The sequence below is a fragment of the Aethina tumida genome, chromosome 6 (genome assembly GCF_024364675.1).
Source record: "Aethina tumida isolate Nest 87 chromosome 6, icAetTumi1.1, whole genome shotgun sequence".
Taxonomy (NCBI): domain Eukaryota; kingdom Metazoa; phylum Arthropoda; class Insecta; order Coleoptera; family Nitidulidae; genus Aethina; species Aethina tumida.
The window spans coordinates 16654429-16673319 of record NC_065440.1 but is presented as its reverse complement, the minus strand read 5'-3'; the positions used below and the strand labels follow the sequence as shown (position 1 = coordinate 16673319).

The following is an 18891-nucleotide window of genomic DNA, read 5'->3' as shown; positions in this document are numbered from 1 at the left end:
TCAATTAGATTTCGGCGCCCGCTTTCGTCCGGGCAATTGGTCCGGGATTCGGGATTTTTATCCCCGGAACTATTTGAATTTATCCGAATTTATCCGGGCGTTAAAATCGCACCGGGACCCCCGTCCCTCCGGCCGATCCACATCTATTAATGTTGATTCGAGTGCACTCGGCAAACAATGGCGGAATAACAAACGTATGGTAATTTTCGGGGGAGGGTGTGGGGGTTAGCGCCTAGTGCCGTTTCTGTGTTATCTTATCCCGGGGAAACACAGTCCGATATCGATTACCGTTCGTAATCTAATTGAAACCATCCATCACTTAACACACCGACACAACTCACTGTTGTGTGCAAGAAACGCCAATCAGGCCGGTCGAAGATCCTTCTGCCGTTGTTGTTTCGTTCTTTCAGGCTTGCTATTTATGGGTGTATCATTTTGGAGCATTTGGTGTAGGTCATTCTTTCTTACTTCATTCCAGTACAGATTGAAACCTCGTTTTGATAAAATTATTAGTGATATCTATTGGACATTCACAGAATTAAGTATTTAACCTTACAGACATCTTCATTATGTGCTTCTGTGTCACCTCTAATGCAAAACATATGAGAAAATAATAATTTAGTGATGCCCCATGAATTAATTATTATATTTAATTCTGGTTTGATAAAAATATAGTTCCAGTACAGATTGAAACCTTGTTTTGATAAAATTATTAGTGATATCTATTGAACATTCACAGAATTAAGTATTTAATCTTACAGACATCTTTATTATGTGCTTCTGTGTCACCTCTAATGTAAAACATATGAGAAAATAATAATTTAGTGATGCCCCATGAATTAATTATTATATTTAATTCTGGTTTGATAAGAATATAGTTCCAGTACAGATTGAAACCTTGTTTTGATAAAATTATTAGTGATATCTATTGGACATTCACAGAATTAAGTATTTAACCTTACAGACATCTTCATTATGTGCTTCTGTGTCACCTCTAATGTAAAACATATGAGAAAATAATAATTTAGTGATGCCCCATGAATTAATTATTATATTTAATTCTGGTTTGATAAAAATATACTTCCAGTACAGATTGAAACCTTGTTTTGATAAAATTATTAGTGATATCTATTGGACATTCACAGAATTAAGTATTTAATCTTACAGACATCTTTATTATGTGCTTCTGTGTCACCTCTAATGTAAAACATATGAGAAAATAATAATTTAGTGATGCCCCATGAATTAATTATTAAATTTAATTCTGGTTTGATAAAAATATAGTTCCAGTACAGATTGAAACCTTGTTTTGATAAAATTATTAGTGATATCTATTGGACATTCACAGAATTAAGTATTTAATCTTACAGACATCTTCATTATGTGCTTCTGTGTCACCTTTAATGTAAAACAGATGAGAAAATAATAATTTAGTGATGCCCCATGAATTAATTATTATATTTAATTCTGGTTTGATAAAAATATAGTTCCAGTACAGATTGAAACCTTGTTTTGATAAAATTATTAGTGATATCTATTGGACATTCACAGAATTAAGTATTTAATCTTACAGACATCTTTATTATGTGCTTCTGTGTCACCTCTAATGTAAAACATATGAGAAAATAATAATTTAGTGATGTCCCATGAATTAATTATTATATTTAATTCTGGTTTGATAAGAATATAGTTCCAGTACAGATTGAAACCTTGTTTTGATAAAATTATTAGTGATATCTATTGGACATTCACAGAATTAAGTATTTAATCTTACAGACATCTTCACTATGTGCTTCTGTGTCACCTTTAATGTAAAACAGATGAGAAAATAGTAATTTAATGATACCCCATAAGATTAGTTCTAATTTAATAAAAATATAGTTCCAATTCAGATTGAAACCTTGTTTCATAATATTATTAGTGGTATTTTCTTGGGCATTCACAGAACTGAATATTTAACCTTACAAACATCTGTATTACATGTTTCCTCATCACTTTTAATCTAATAAAAAGGAAAACAGTAATTAAATGAATCCATAAAGGTAAATATTGTCATTTCAGTAAAGTGAACAACATATTTAGTTACTAGTTAATGTCTGTCACAAAACGAGCAAACATATTCAAGAGTGTGGGCGTTTATTAATAGCGAGTCCTTATTTGACTAATTGCCCTTTTGCGTGTCCTTTCAACTATTCCACTAAGTCACATCAAACGGCATAATGAATTCCCTTCAACGCCCTTCAACTTCAACGCTTAACCGTCACAACAGGAAATGTTTATTTTAGATAGTTGATTTTTAATTCTTGCACGAAAACTGAACGAAAGTGACTGGAAACAGATTGAATGGAAAGTTTCCTGGTTCATTTTCCGGGAATGAGGACGTACTAATTGGTCTTTGCTAATTGCACCCCCTTCTTCGAAAAACAGTTCGATAATTTACCAACGTGCACACAGTTGTCTGAGCTGACACAAAAATAAAAACAATAAATTACACAACTCTTGAAGTTTGCCGAAGTAAGCTGAAGTTTCGGTCCTTTCTGGTGACAAAGACAAGTTACTTAGGGACATACATAAATTCCTCTTTATTAAACCGTTTGAAGCTGAGCAAAAGTGGAACGTCATAGATTGGGCCCCACCGGCAAGGCAAACTTCCCGAAACGGAAATTTCAACTGTAATTGTCCCACCGACATTAAACGGACGGCTGCAGGAAGACGGGAGTCGCTGCTTCCGGTCGCCGAAGCTACGCATCCATTAGAAGTAATTAATTGGTCCCACACACCCCCCAGAAAATATATCAAATATCCCCATCAATGCGGAGCGGGAACAAAAAAATACGGCCACTCATTAGACGGGCGGCAGCCCCGAGGCGTCCCGATAATGAAATTAGCGAGATTACTGGCAACAAAACCACGGAACGCGACCGTCGAGTGGGTGCGCGTCCACTCGACGACAAAAGCGAAGCGGTGCAAGTGGCCTTTCGACCCCCTTTCGGCCGTTTGTTTCGGGACAAGTTACAAGGGCACGGCAGGCGTTTTGTTTTGCTGCGCACCCGACTTTCGAGGATGTTGGGCTTTTTTAAAGGACGACGCGTGCTGGAAAATCCGACGTCGCGTTGCGAAATTGCGACACGGCTTTCAACGTTCCATTATTGGCGTGTTTCTCGAAAATTAAACTTCTTTAACATGGCTTAATAGTGGAGACACAAATATTACTAGTACTATAATAATAGTAATAATAGTACTAGCAGCACTTTTCTAGGAATAGTAATTATAGTTGTTGCAGTAGATCTGGTAAAAATAATTATGTATCATTCACAGTAATAATAGTAATAGGAGTCTTAGAATTATTGGTAATATTAGTCTGTCTGGATTATAATTCACTGTTTACTTAAACTTCCAATTTAGTAATTGTAATTGTAGTAGTAGCACTGATAAAAATAGAAGAAATAACAGGAATAGTAGTGGTAGTAATGGCAATGTTATAGTAATAAGAGAAATTGTAGTGGTAACATCAACAGTGGCAACAGAATTATAAGATACTGTTTATATAAACTACAAATCTAGTAATAATAATTGTAGCAATAGCAATAAAAACAGTGGAATTCGAAGTATCAAAAGTAATAATTGTAGTAGTTACAATAGTAATTGTAATAAGTGTAATCTTAATGGTAAAAACATTACTAGTTACAATAGCAACAGCACTATATGTTGTTTATTAATCATTTAAACTTCCAGCTTAGTATTAGTAACTGTAGTAGTGGAACTGACAAATGTAGAAGAAGTAACAGAAATTGTAGTGGTCGTAGTGGCAATAGTTATGTTAACAAGAGTAGTTGTAGTCGTAACATCAACAGTAGCAGATTAGAATTACAAGATACTGTTTATATAAACCACAAATCTCGTAATAGTAATTGTAGGAGTAGCAATAAAAACAGTGGAATTCGAAGCAACAAAAGTAAAAATTGTAGTAGTCACTATACTAATTGTGATAAGTGTAGTCTTAATGGTAACAACATTTCTAGTTACAGTAGCAACAGGTTTCTAAGTTACTTACTAAACATTTAAACTTCCAACTTAGTATTAGTAACTGTAGTAGTAGAACTGACAAAAGTAGAAGAAGTAACAGGAATATTAGTGGTAGTAGTGGCAATAGTTATGTTAATAAGAGTAGTTGTAGTGATAACATCAACAGTGGCAGATTAGAATTACAAGATACTGTTTATATAAACCACAAATCTAGTAATAGTAATTGTAGCAGTAGCAATAGAAACAGTGGAATTTGAAGCAACAAAAGTAAAAATTGTAGTAGTCACTATACTAATTGTGATAAGTGTTGTCTTAATGGTAACAACATTTCTAGTTATAGTAGCAACAGGATTATAAGTTACTTACGAATCATTTAAACTTCCACCTTAATATTAGTAACTGTAGTAGTAGAACTGACAAAAATAGAAGAAGTAACAGGAATATTAGTGGTAGTAGTGGCAATAGTTATGTTAATAAGAGTAGTTGTAGTGGTAACATCAACAGTGGCAGATTAGAATTACAAGATACTGTTTATATAAACCACAAATCTAGTAATAGTAATTGTAGCAGTAGCAATAGAAACAGTGGAATTCGAAGCAACAAAAGTAAAAATTGTAGTAGTCACTATACTAATTGTGATAAGTGTTGTCTTAATCGTAACAACATTTCTAGTTATAGTAGCAATAGGATTATAAGTTACTTACTAATCATATAAACTTCCACCTTAGTATTAGTAACTGTAGTAGTAGAACTGACAAAAGTAGAAGAAGTAACAGGAATATTAGTGGTAGTAGTGGCAATAGTTATGTTAATAAGAGTAGTTGTAGTGGTAACATCAACAGTGGCAGATTAGAATTACAAGATACTGTTAATATAAACCACAAATATAGTAATAGTAATTGTAGCAGTAGCAATAGAAACAGTGGAATTCGAAGCAACAAAAGTAAAAATTGTAGTAGTCACTATACTAATTGTGATAAGTGTAGTCTTAATGGTAACAACATTTCTAGTTACAGTAGCAACAGGTTTCTAAGTTACTTACTAAACATTTAAACTTCCAACTTAGTATTAGTAACTGTAGTAGTAGAACTGACAAAAGTAGAAGAAGTAACAGGAATATTAGTGGTAGTAGTGGCAATAGTTATGTTAATAAGAGTAGTTGTAGTGATAACATCAACAGTGGCAGATTAGAATTACAAGATACTGTTTATATAAACCACAAATCTAGTAATAGTAATTGTAGCAGTAGCAATAGAAACAGTGGAATTTGAAGCAACAAAAGTAAAAATTGTAGTAATCACTATACTAATTGTGATAAGTGTTGTCTTAATGGTAACAACATTTCTAGTTATAGTAGCAACAGGATTATAAGTTACTTACGAATCATTTAAACTTCCACCTTAATATTAGTAACTGTAGTAGTAGAACTGACAAAAATAGAAGAAGTAACAGGAATATTAGTGGTAGTAGTGGCAATAGTTATGTTAATAAGAGTAGTTGTAGTGGTAACATCAACAGTGGCAGATTAGAATTACAAGATACTGTTTATATAAACCACAAATCAAGTAATAGTAATTGTAGCAGTAGCAATAGAAACAGTGGAATTCGGAGCAACAAAAGTAAAAATTGTAGTAGTCACTGTACTAATTGTCTTAATGGTAACAACATTACTAGTTACAGAAGCAACAGGATTATAAGTTACTTACTAATCATTTAAACTTCCACCTTAGTATTAGTAACTGTAGTAGTAGAACTGACAAAAGTAGAAGAAGTAACAGGAATATTAGTGTTAGTAGTGGCAATAGTTATGTTAATAAGAGTAGTTGTAGTGGTAACATCAACAGTGGCAGATTAGAATTACAAGATACTATTTATATAAACCACGAATCTAGTAATAGTAATTGTAGCAGTAGCAATAGAAACAGTGGAATTCGGAGCAACAAAAGTAAAAATTGTAGTAGTCACTATACTAATTGTGATAAGTGTTGTCTTAATGGTAACAACATTTCTAGTTATAGTAGCAACAGGATTATAAGTTACTTACTAATCATTTAAACTTCCACCTTAGTATTAGTAACTGTAGTAGTAGAACTGACAAAAGTAGAAGAAATAACAGGAATATTAGTGGTAGTAGTGGCAATAGTTATGTTAAAAAGAGTAGTTGTAGTAGTAACTTCAACAGTGGCAGATTAGAATTACAAGATACTGTTTATATAAACCACAAATCTAGTAATAGTAATTGTAGCAGTAGCAATACAAACAGTGGAATTCGAAGCAACAAAAGTAAAAATTGTAGTAGTCACTATACTAATTGTGATAAGTGTAGTCTTAATGGTAACAGCATTACTAGTTACAGTAGCAACAGGATTATAAGTTACTTACTAATCATTTAAACTTCCACCTTAGTATTAGTAACTGTAGTAGTAGAACTGACAAAAGTAGAAGAAGTAACAGGAATATTAGTGGTAGTAGTGGCAATAGTTATGTTAATAAGAGTAGTTGTAGTGGTAACATCAACAGTGGCAGATTAGAATTACAAGATACTGTTTATATAAACTACAAATCTAGTAACAACAATTGTAGCAGTAGCAATAGAAACAGTGGAATACGAAGTAGCAAAAGTGATAAACTGATATTTTATTTTTATTGACTATCTGTCGTAAAATAATTTTGGCCAAGTTTTTAGAGCAAATACTTTTCAGTGCATTGTGCAAAATATATCCTACGATATTTCACTTTTGCCATCTCCAATTTGCGGGAAAGTTCTTAAAATACCCTCGGGATCCCAAAAGTACATATACCGTATGAAAAATGCTCTTCGTGTCTGGATATTGTAAGAGATGGATGCACGACAAAGAGAGAAAAGTTTTGCCCGGTAGTAAGAATCCCTACTCTCAGAGACAATGCGCCGTGCTGGTGCGCGCCGGCGCACAATGTAAATTAATCTTTGCGAATGCATTTAGTAACTCTCCGTATGCGTAGGGATGTAGTTCGAGTTCTTCGGATGCTCCATTTAAATTCCGTAACTTTGTATAATTTTCAATCTGTAAAATGAAATATTTTTTGAGGGTATATCAAAAACAAAAATAAGTATTCTAAAAATAAACTACTTTTTTCAAAATAAAAATGTATCCCAAAAATTAAATAAAATATACTAAAAACAACGTCTGCGGAGACGAACCGCATGCTAAACGCAGCAAAACCAAATGATCCCGTCCAGCCAGTTCGGCCCGCCCACATAATTGCATGTATATCTTTCCTTTTTGTTTACAAAGGGGTATTGATGTTCCGTCTCAATATGCGAGTAGACACGCTCATCATTTTTGATACGGTATACTCGTATACGTGTATATAACATATATCAGGTGAACCGACAGTTTTGTTGTTTACTTTGATGTTACCCGACTCCCGTTTATTACGCCGCCTCCAAAAAAACTTTGTATTTGCGAACGCCCCACCCCCGTTAAAATAAACCCCACACTTTTTCGTTAATGCAGGTCCGAAATAATAACTCCCGTAGAACCGTTCGGAAATTTAATAAACAAACACGTGTCGCCCGGCATCCGGATCCGGGCATCTGGCCCGTCCATTTCCGCCGGAGGCACCGGAGAGTTAATTAAGATCGTTTTAGCTAAACAACTCTTTAATTAACACCGTTCTCCGGGCGTCGCGATATAAATCGCTTTCGCTTTTTCCGACTCCCCCCAACTCGCAACCGAGACGGTTTTCTTTTCGGGGGCGGCCGGTGCCTTTTTTGCGTAATTGGGATTTATTCGGGCCCTCGGAACGTAAAAAGTCGTTAATGTAAGTTAAGTGTCTTGGAATTGGGCCATCACGAGGATTGCGTATTTTATTTTCGTTGACTTAAATGAGCGAAATGTTTGTTGAGTACATCGTAAAGAATTCTTGATTATGAAGAGGGCAATTACGTTGCTGTGAATTATTTTAGTCCACAATAGATTCCTGCTTTACCTCTGGTAATATCAAAATTATATATTTTATATTCTTCAGTTTAAGTTAACCGTAATTTACATTATTAGCAGTGTAGTACTAGTACTAACTGTAATCTAAACTTGCGATTTTGAAATTTTCTATCATTTATTTTAAAAATATGATTCTATAGGGTGTTTTTCACACAGAGTGACTGCAAAATATCAAATTACTATCCTACACTGCCCATAATAGTATTAACAGTAGTAACACTAGTACTAGCTGTTGCTTAAAGTAGTTATCTTGGACTTTTCTATAATTTAATGTAAAAAAATGTGATTCTACAAAGTATTTATCATACCGAGTGGCTGCAGAATTTCAAATTCTTATCCTATAATGGTATTAGCAGTAGTAGTACTAGTATTAACTGTAGTATAAACTGGTCATTTTGAATTTTTCTACCATTTAATTTAAAAAATATGATTCTACAAGGTGTTTTTCACACAGAGTGGCTTCAGAATGTCAAATTATTATCCTATACTGCCAATAATAGTATTAGCAGAAGTAATACTAGTATTAGTTCTAGTATAAACTGGTCATTTTGGACTTTTCCATCATTTAATTTAAAAAATGTGATTCTACAAGATATTTTTTACACAGAGTGGCTGCAGAATGTCAAATTATTATAATATACTGCCAATAATAGTATTAGTAGTAGTAATATTAGTATTACCTGTAGTCATTTGGACTTTTGTATCATTTAATTTAAAAATGTGATTCTACAAAATGTTTTTTACACAGAGTGGCTGCAGAATGTCAAATTATTATAATATACTACCAATAATAGTATTAGTAGTAGTAATACTAGTATTACCTGTAGTATAAACTGGTCATTTTGGACTTTTGTATCATTTAATTTAAAAAATGTGATTCTACAAAATGTTTTTTACACAGAGTGGCTGCAGAATGTCAAATTATTATAATATACTGCCAATAATAGTATTAGTAGTAGTAATGCTAGTATTATCTGCAGTATAAACTGGTCATTTTGGACTTTTCTATCATTTAATTTAAAAAATGTGATCCTACAAGATGTTTTTTACACAGAGTAGCTGCAGAATGTCATTTTATTATAATATACTGCCAATAATAGTATTAGTAGTAGTAATACTAGTATTAGCTGTAGTATAAACTGGTCATTTTGAACTTTTCTATCATTTAATGTAAAAAATGTGATTCTACTGGGTATTTATCATACAGAGTTGCTGCAGAATATCAAATATTATCCTACACTGCCAATAATAGTATTAGCAGTAGTAATACTAGTATTAGCTGTAGTATAAACTGGTCATTTTGGACTTTTCTACCATTTAATTTAAAAAATATGATTCTACAAGGTGTTTTTCACACAGAGTGGCTGCAGAATGTCAAATTATTATCCTATACTGCCAATAATAGTATTAGCAGTAGTAATACTAGTATTAGTTCTAGTATAAACTGGTCATTTTGGACTTTTCCATCATTTAATTTAAAAAATGTGATTCTACAAGATATTTTTTACACAGAGTGGCTGCAGAATGTCAAATTATTATAATATACTGCCAATAATAGTATTAGTAGTAGTAATATTAGTATTACCTGTAGTATAAACTGGTCATTTTGGACTTTTGTATCATTTAATTTAAAAAATGTGATTCTACAAAATGTTTTTTACACAGAGTAGCTGCAGAATGTCAAATTATTATAATATACTACCAATAATAGTATTAGTAGTAGTAATACTAGTATTACCTGTAGTATAAACTGGTCATTTTGGACTTTTGTATCATTTAATTTAAAAAATGTGATTCTACAAAATGTTTTTTACACAGAGTGGCTGCAGAATGTCAAATTATTATAATATACTGCCAATAATAGTATTAGTAGTAGTAATGCTAGTATTATCTGCAGTATAAACTGGTCATTTTGGACTTTTCTATCATTTAATTTAAAAAATGTGATCCTACAAGATGTTTTTTACACAGAGTAGCTGCAGAATGTCATTTTATTATAATATACTGCCAATAATAGTATTAGTAGTAGTAATACTAGTATTAGCTGTAGTATAAACTGGTCATTTTGAACTTTTCTATCATTTAATGTAAAAAATGTGATTCTACTGGGTATTTATCATACAGAGTTGCTACAGAATATCAAAGATTATCCTACACTGCCAATAATAGTATTAGCAGTAGTAATACTAGTATTAGCTGTAGTATAAACTGGTCATTTTGAACTTTTCTACCATTTAATTTAAAAAATAAGATTCTACAAGGTATTTTTCACACAGAGTGGCTGCAGAATGTCAAATTATTATCCTATACTGCCAATAATAGTATTAGCAGAAGTAATACTAGTATTAGTTCTAGTATAAACTGGTCATTTTGGACTTTTCTATCATTTAATTTAAAAAATGTGATCCTACAAGATGTTTTTTACACAGAGTAGCTGCAGAATGTCATTTTATTATAATATACTGCCAATAATAGTATTAGTAGTAGTAATACTAGTATTAGCTGTAGTATAAACTGGTCATTTTGAACTTTTCTATCATTTAATGTAAAAATGTGATTCTACTGGGTATTTATCATACAGAGTTGCTACAGAATATCAAATATTATCCTACACTGCCAATAATAGTATTAGCAGTAGTAATACTAGTATTAGTTGTAGTATAAACTGGTCATTTTGGACTTTTCTACCATTTAATTTAAAAAATATGATTCTACAAGGTGTTTTTCACACAGAGTGGCTGCAGAATGTCAAATTATTATCCTATACTGCCAATAATAGTATTAGCAGTAGTAATACTAGTATTAGTTCTAGTATAAACTGGTCATTTTGGACTTTTCCATCATTTAATTTAAAAAATGTGATTCTACAGTATATTTATCATACAGAGTGGCTGCAAAATGTCAAATTATTAACCTACACTGCCAATAATAGTATTAACAGTAATAATACTAGTACTAGCTGTAGTATAAACTGGTCATTTTGGACTTTTGTATCATTTAATGTAAAAAATGTGATTCTACTGGGTATTTATCATACAGAGTTGCTGCAGAATATCAAATATTATCCTTCACTGCCAATAATAGTATTAGCAGTAGTACTACTAGTACTAGCTGTTGCTTAAAGTGGTCATCTTAGACTTTTTTATCATTTAATTTAAAGAATGTGATTCTACATTTAATTTTATTATTGTACATATAAACTATTATCTTAAATAATTTTTGGTAGTGGTATTAAGAGTTTAACCTAATAATTTTAATAACAACTTCGACGACGACTTTCAGCCAGCTTTTAGGTATAAATCCGTACAGTTTCTCTCCTTTACCACTTTCGTCCGTCCGAACACATGCGACCTCGTTTACGGTTAAACAATACGCCTGCAATCCGGCAAATCAAGTTCATCAATTAGACCATCTTCCCTCCACCCCCAATCGTTCGATCGTCATCGCCAAATTGAATTTACTGCCTTTTGTGGCGTTCGCGTCTGAGCCTAAATATAGACGGGAAATTGACTTGTCCCCGGACCGCGCCGATTTTTATTTTTAGACCCGTCAACGCGTCCGTGCGAGATAAGATCACCCCAAAAAACACCTAAAAAATGACGAATTTAATTCGCTTACCTGAAAACCGGAACAAGTGGGGGCGCCCGCCGCCCCGGAGCTGGCGGGATGCGGATGCGAGGCGGACGTCGATCCATAGTTCAGGTTGTAAGCCGTGTCGAGGATCTTCTTGTGGGCGGAGGCGTGGGCGCGGTACGCGGACACCGACAGTTTCATCGTCGGTCGCCGTTTCGGGGGCGCTCAACTTCTGACGCCCCACACGTCTTTCATCAACGGCACTGGGTCGACTTCGATTTTTTGGTCACTTCGTGTGTGTGTGTTTGTTTGTTTTATAGAATTTGGCAAACGTTTTAATACTTAACAGTTAAATCTCTATTAGGAATCTCTCTCTTTTTTGTGTAGATAACAATATATACTTGAATTTTTAGTGTATGTATAGTTTTAGGAGTAAATAACTTCTTTGTTTTTTGGCAAACGCGTTTCTTTAGTTGGTGTATTTTGTACATAAGATACAGGTAGATGTGGCACTAGTATTTAACTTCTTTTAAATTTACATTTAAACCTCTATTAGATAATAATATATGCACTAAGGGACGGCTATGTTTTTAGTTTTCCTGGACCTGGACTTCCTGCAACAAAAAAAAACATAAAACAATCATTACCAACCTACTTAGTTACACTCAGTTTGTCGTTTAATTATGGTGCTAAGTAGATAGCTAATAATTAGATTGAAAAGCCAATTTCGGAAACCAAAGCCGTACTGAATTAATTACAATTTACACGTGGACGTTCCCAATAATTATCTACGACATAATCAAGCTTCAAACATAAACAAAACATAGTAAAACTATCGAGGCAAACACGTGACTAAATATTTTTTTAAAATAACTCCAAATTAACAAAGTTTTAGTTGCCCCCAATTTACTGTGTAGTCGAAAAACTAATTATTATGTAAATTACCTTCGCCCACTTTAAATAGAGCGTTCAAGGTTGGGTTTGTTCTTTCTGGGCTTCTGGAATATTCCTCAGGAAGTCGAAAACATGTTTGTTACCGGTTAGTTAATCGATATTTTAATGTTATTATGAAAGTCATACCAGCACAATTTGCTTTACAACAATGAGATGGCGCTGTTGTCACTATTTATTACCCCACCTAGCGGAAGCTCACATAACCTATTAATTCTTGACATTTATACTAGACGTTTACAATCAGTGTTAAAATAATTTTATAACTCCCATTTTACATTATCAGAAATTACTTTGCTTTTGCAAATCTGATTAATTAACGCCAGAAATAATGGCCCGGAATGTGTACTCAACAAACATGACCAACGACAACTTGTCCAGACACCAGATGCTGGCTTGGATAAACGCCCTATTGCCCAGGAAGTTTGCCAAGATCGAGGACCTGTGCAGCGGCTCTGCTTACTGTCAGATCATGCACTGCCTGTTCCCCAACTCCATCCAAATGGGCAGGGTGAAGCTAAATTCCAATCAGGAGTACAGCCACATCCACAACTACAAGATACTGCAGGAGAGCTTCAAGAAATTGAAGGTGGAAAAGGAGGTGCCGGTGGATAGATTGATCAAAGGACGTTTCCAAGATAATTTCGAGTTTCTGCAGTGGTTCAAGAAGTTCTACGACGCCAACTACAGAGGTCAGGCCATACCGATAGTGAAAAGTGTGAGCAGCCTGACTGACACGACGAAAGTCGAGGAGCTGAACAAAACGATTTCCGATATGAAATTCAAACGTCACGCTTTGAAGAAGGAAATAGATTTTTACGCAGGCAAACTATTGGATATTGAGGTTCTTTGTGAGGAAGCAAGAAATGAATGTCCGGAGTTGGAAAACATATTGAAGTTGTTGAATTCAGAAGAGGGTTGCGTTTCTCCTAGCGGGTCTGGTGATGATGAAGCAGAAGAAGGGGAATCACGTGAAGATGTTAATAAATAAGTATATTTATAACTTTCCAAATAAACAATTGTATTACTCTTGAATGTCAGTATTATTTAAATCAAACAGTTCAAACGTCATTGTCTCATTGTATCAAATGTCAAACTATTTTTCATTTGCAAATTATTAAATTTAACTTTCGGTTGAAAAACAAGGGCCATAGCTGAGAACGTTTACTTCACAAGTGGGACTGCTGTGAACTTGATCAGGTACGTGATGCTCACGTGGGTGAACAATTTCTTCAGGACCAATTTTGGACATATTGAAGAGATGTGCACAGAGGCACACTATTATTTATTCATGAATATATTGTTTCCTGGATACGTACCCATGTCGAAGGTGAAGTTTGGTGGGTACCAGGACCAGGAGTCCACCCAAAACATTAAAATTTCCGAATAAATTATCAATATTCTCTTGTCTCCTTTATTTATTTTAGTTTATTTTTATTGGTCATAAGATTATAGAGTAAGTAATAAATATGAACAGGTACTATCTTCACAAATTGTTATCAATTTTTGTAGAAAATGCAATATAATATGACTCATCTAGCTAATATCACATAACCTATTAATTCTTGACATTTATACTAGAAATATCCAATCAATATTAAATAATTATATATTCACAAGTATTTTACATTATCACAAATTATTTTGATGTTGTAAAACTGATTTAAAATATCGTCAGAATCAATGGCTCAAACATGACCAGCGATAACTCGTCCAGACACCAGATGTCAGCAATTCAATGCCTTATTGCCCAGCAAATTTGAGAAGATTGGGGACCTTTGCAGCGATTCTGATTATTGTCAGATCATGCACTATCTGTTTTTCAACTCTATTCAGTTGGCAAGAGTGAAGTTCAATTCCAATCAAGAGTGCAGCCACATCCATAACTACACGTTACTACAGAAAAGCTTCAAAAAATTGAAGGTGGATAAGGAAGTACCAGTCGATCAATTGATTAGAGGACGTTTCCAAGATAATTTCGAGTTCCTGCAGTGGTTCAAGAAGTTCTACGACGTTAACTATAGAGGTACCTGTCATAAAAACAGTTAGCAGCATGTCTGATGAAAAAAACGTCGAGGACGTGAAAAAAACAATCGCAGAGATGAAACTAAAACGTCGAGCCTTGAGGGAGGAAAATGACTTTTACGCATACAAGCTAATGGAGATTCAAGTGATATGTGAATCATCAAAAGATGCATGTCCAAGGTTGGAAAAAATATTGGACTTATTGAGATATGGACACAGACGAAACCGTTACGAATCTAGTGACGATGAAGCAGGAGAAGGACCATCACGTGAATATGTTAATAAATAAGTATTGTTTGTAACTTTCCTAATAAACAATTGTATTAAACTTGAATGTCAGTATTATTTAATCCAAACGGTTCAAATGTCATTGTCTGAATGTATCAAATGTCAAATTATTTTTCATTTGCAAATTATTAAATTTAACTGTCGGTTGAAAAACAAGGGCCATAACTGAGAACGTTTATTACATAAGTGGGACTGCAGTGAACTTGACCAGGTACGGGATGCTCACGTGGGTGAACAATTTCTTCAGGACCAACTTTGGACATATTGAAGAGATGTGCACAGAGGCACACTATTATTTATTCATGAATATATTGTTTCCTGGATACGTACCCATGTCGGGGGTGAAGTTTGGTGGGTACCAGGACCAGGAGTCCACCCAAAACATTAAAATTTCCGAATAAATTATCAATATTCCGTTGTTTCCTTTATTTATTTTAGTTTATTTTTATTGGTCATAAGATTATAGAGCAAGTAATAAACATAAAACAGTACTATCATCACAAATTGTTATCAATTTTTGTACAAAATCAATATCACATAACCTATTAATTCTTGACATTTATACTAGAAATATCCAATCAATATTAAATAATCATATATTCCCAAGCATTTTATATTATTACAAATTCACAGAAACAATGGCCCAAAATGTCGACTTCTCACACATGACCAGCGATAACTTGTCCAGACACCAGATGCTAGCATGAATCAATGCCTTATTGCCCAGCAAGCTTGAGAAGATTAAGGACCTTTGCAGCGATTCTGCTTATTGTCTGATCATACATTATCTGTTTTTCAACACCATTCAGTCGACCAGGGTGTACAGCCACATCCACAACTACAAGATACTACAGGAGAGCTTCAAGAAATTGAAGTTGGATAAGAAAGTACCAGTCAATAGATTGATTAAGGGACGTTTCCATGATAATTTCGAGTTCTGGCAGTTGTTCAAGCAGATCTACGACGGTAACTATAGAGATCAGATCATACCTGTCATAAAAACAGTTAGCAGCATGTCGGACGCAAAGAACGTCGAGGACGTGAACAAAACGATCGCCAAGATGAAACTGAAACGTCGAGCCTTGAGGAAGGAAATAAACTTTTACGCATGCAAACTAATAAACATTCAAATATTGTGTGAAGGATTACAAGATGAATGTCCAAGGTTGGAAAAAATATTGCACGTATTGAGGTCTGGAAAAAAACCCTGTTACCGTGCCGATTCTAGTGACGATGAACCAGGAGAAGGACCATCACATGAATATGATAACTAAGTATTTTTATAACTTTCCAAATAAACAATTGTATTAACCTTAAATGTCAGTATTATTTAAACCAAACAGTTCAAACGTCATTGTCTCAATGTATCAAATGTCAAATTATTTTCCATTTGCAAATTATTAAATTTAGCTTTCGGTTGAAAAACAAGGGCCATAGCTGAGAACGTTTACTTCACAAGTGGGACTGCAGTGAACTTGAGCAGGTACGTGATGCTCACGTGGGTGAACAATTTCTTCAGGACCAACTTTGGACATATTGAATAGATGTGCACAGAGACGTACTACTATTTATTCATGAATATATTGTATCCTGGATACGTGCCCATGTCGAGGGTGAAGTTTGGTGGGTACCAAGACCAGGAGTCCTCCCAAAACAATAAAATTCCGAATAAATTATCAATATTCTCTTGTCTCCTTTATTTATTTTAGTTTATTTTTATTGGTCATAAGATTATAGAGTAAGTAATAAATATGAAACGGTACTATCATCACAAATTGTTATCAATTTTTGTAGAAAATGCAATATAATATGACTCATCTATCTAATGTCACATAACCTATTAATTTTTGACATTTATACTAGAAATATCCAATCAATATTAAATAATTATATATTCACAAGCATTTTACATTATCACAAATTATTTTGATGTTGTAAAACTGATTTAAAATATCGTCAGAATCAATGGCTCAAACATGACCAGCGATAACTCGTCCAGACACCAAATGTCAGCATGATTCAATGCCTTATTGCCCAGCAAATTTGAGAAGATTGGGGACCTTTGCAGCGATTCTGATTATTGTCAGATCATGCACTATCTGTTTTTCAACTCTATTTCAGTTGGCAAGAGTGAAGTTCAATTCCAATCAAGAGTGCAGCCACATCCATAACTACACGTTACTACAGAAGAGCTTCAAACAATTGAAGGTGGATAAGGAAGTACCAGTCGATCAATTGATTAGAGGACGTTTCCAAGATAATTTCGAGTTCCTGCAGTGGTTCAAGAAGTTCTACGACGTTAACTATAGAGGTACCTGTCATAAAAACAGTTAGCAGCATGTCTGATGAAAAAAACGTCGAGGACGTGAAAAAAAAAATCGCCGAGATGAAACTAAAACGTCGAGCCTTGAGGGAAGAGAATGACTTTTACGCATACAAGCTAATGGAGATTCAAGTAATATGTGAGTCATCAAAAGATGCATGTCCAAGGTTGGAAAAAATATTGGACTTAGTGAGATATGGACATAGACGAAACCGTTACGAATCTAGTGACGATGAAGCAGGAGAAGGACCATCACGTGAATATGTTAATAAATAAGTATTGTTTGTAACTTTCCTAATAAACAATTGTATTAAACTTGAATGTTAGTATTATTTAAACCAAACAGTTCAAACGTCATTGTTTCAATATATCAAATGTCAAATTATTTTTCATTTGCAAATTATTAAATTTAACTTTCGGTTGAAAAACAAGGGCCATAGCTGAGAACGTTTACTTCACAAGTGGAACTGCAGTGAACTTGAGCAGGTACGTGATGCTCACGTGGGTGAACAATTTCTTCAGGACCAACTTTGGACATATTGAAGAGATGTGCACAGAGGCACACTATTATTTATTCATGAATATATTGTTTCCTGGATACGTACCTATGTCGAGGGTGAAGTTTGGTGGATACCAGGACCAGGAGTCTAACCAAAACATTAAAATTTCAGAATAAATTATCAATATTCTGTTGTTTCCTTTATTGATTTTAGTTTATTTTTATTAGATATAAGATTATAGTGTAAGTAATAAACTTGAGACGTTACTATCGAAACAAATTATCAACTTTTGTAGAAAATCCAATATAATAAGACTCATCTTTCTGAAGTCACATAACTTATTAATTCTTGACACTTATACTAGAAATTTCCAATCGATATTAATATTGATATTATATATTCCCAAGTATTTTACATCATCACAAATTATTTTGACGTTGCAAAACTAATTTAAAATAACGTCAGAATCAATGGCTCAAAATGTCTATTTCTCAAACATGACCAACGATAACTTGTCCAGACACCAGATGCTAGCATGGATCAACGCCTTATTGCCCAGAAAATTGGCGAAGATCGAGGACCTTTGCAGCGGCTCTGCTTATTGCCAGATCATGCACTATCTATTTCCCAACTCCATCCAGATAACCAGAGTGAAGCTCAATTCTAATGACGAGTACAGCCGCATTCACAACTACAAGTTACTGAAGGAGAGCTTCAAGAAATTGAAGGTGGACAAGGAAATACCAGTCGACCGTTTGATTAAAGGACGTTTCCAAGATAATTTCGAGTTTTTACAGTGGTTCAAGAAGTTCTACGACATTAACTATAGAGGTCAGGCCATACCTGTCACAAAAACTACAAGCAACATGACTGACGCAAAGCAAATTGAGGAGCTGAACAAAACGATCGCTGAGATGAAACAAAAAGAACAGAACTTACATAAGGAAGTAAGCTTTTTCACAGGCAAACTCTCAAACATTGAAGTCTTGTGTCAGGAAGCCAAAGATCAATGTCCCCAGTTGGAAAACATATTGAAGGTATTGACTTCAGAAGGCGGTTGCGTCACCCCTCGTGAGTCCGGAGATAACAAAACAGGCCAAGGAGCAACACATGAAGTTGAAGACGTTAATAAATAAGTATATTTGTACCTTTATAAATAAACAATTGTATTAACCTAGTACGTCAGCATTATTTAAAAACAAACAATACAAACGTCATTGTC

The 18891-nt window shown here is 34.0% G+C and overlaps 5 protein-coding genes across 7 annotated transcripts in view; 4 read left to right on the top strand and 1 right to left on the bottom strand.

The window, feature by feature from the left end:
- LOC109605767 (uncharacterized) overlaps window positions 1-18891 on the bottom strand; it is a 95282-nt gene that overhangs the window by 64682 nt on the left and 11709 nt on the right. Inside the window, exon 2 of the mRNA XM_049968985.1 lies at window positions 11628-12196. Coding sequence (XP_049824942.1) covers window positions 11628-11783 — 156 coding nt within the window. The 5' untranslated portion in view covers window positions 11784-12196. The remainder of the gene's footprint in view (window positions 1-11627; window positions 12197-18891) is intronic.
- LOC109607256 (microtubule-associated protein RP/EB family member 1-like) lies at window positions 12768-13568 on the top strand. Its single transcript, XM_049968992.1, has one exon. The coding sequence runs from the start codon at window positions 12865-12867 to the stop codon at window positions 13522-13524; it is 660 nt and encodes a 219-aa protein (XP_049824949.1). The 5' UTR covers window positions 12768-12864; the 3' UTR covers window positions 13525-13568.
- LOC109607259 (microtubule-associated protein RP/EB family member 1-like) lies at window positions 13618-18847 on the top strand. Of its 3 annotated transcripts, none has more exons than XM_049968990.1 (2): window positions 13618-13733; window positions 17656-18847. In XM_049968990.1, exon 2 carries the CDS (start codon window positions 18140-18142, stop codon window positions 18803-18805), a length of 666 nt encoding a protein of 221 aa, XP_049824947.1. In that variant the 5' UTR covers window positions 13618-13733; window positions 17656-18139; the 3' UTR covers window positions 18806-18847. The 3 variants fall into 3 exon arrangements, with proteins under 3 accessions (XP_049824947.1, XP_049824946.1, XP_049824948.1); XM_049968989.1 differs by lacking the exon at window positions 13618-13733 and adding an exon at window positions 14904-15057; XM_049968991.1 differs by lacking the exon at window positions 13618-13733 and adding an exon at window positions 14904-16329.
- LOC109603701 (microtubule-associated protein RP/EB family member 1-like) lies at window positions 14228-14582 on the top strand. Its single transcript, XM_020020190.2, has 2 exons — window positions 14228-14259; window positions 14318-14582. Exons 1-2 carry the CDS (start codon window positions 14228-14230, stop codon window positions 14580-14582), a joined length of 297 nt encoding a protein of 98 aa, XP_019875749.2.
- On the top strand, window positions 14587-17180 carry LOC109607253 (microtubule-associated protein RP/EB family member 1). The gene is made up of 3 exons (XM_049969128.1): window positions 14587-14703; window positions 15578-16030; window positions 16968-17180. Exons 1-3 carry the CDS (start codon window positions 14587-14589, stop codon window positions 17178-17180), a joined length of 783 nt encoding a protein of 260 aa, XP_049825085.1.

Coding starts and splice junctions, on each gene's coding strand:
- LOC109607259 (XM_049968990.1), top strand. CDS start 18,140: ATGGCTCAAAATGTCTATTTCTCAAACATGACCAACGATAACTTGTCC.
- LOC109607256 (XM_049968992.1), top strand. CDS start 12,865: ATGGCCCGGAATGTGTACTCAACAAACATGACCAACGACAACTTGTCC.
- LOC109607253 (XM_049969128.1), top strand. CDS start 14,587: ATGTCTGATGAAAAAAACGTCGAGGACGTGAAAAAAACAATCGCAGAG. Junction 14,704..15,577: donor ACAAGCTAATGGAGATTCAA/GTGATATGTGAA, acceptor TTGCCCAGCAAG/CTTGAGAAGATTAAGGACCT. Junction 16,031..16,967: donor GGTTGGAAAAAATATTGCAC/GTATTGAGGTCT, acceptor ACTCTATTTCAG/TTGGCAAGAGTGAAGTTCAA.
- LOC109603701 (XM_020020190.2), top strand. CDS start 14,228: ATGACCAGCGATAACTCGTCCAGACACCAGAT. Junction 14,260..14,317: donor AACTCGTCCAGACACCAGAT/GTCAGCAATTCA, acceptor GGACCTTTGCAG/CGATTCTGATTATTGTCAGA.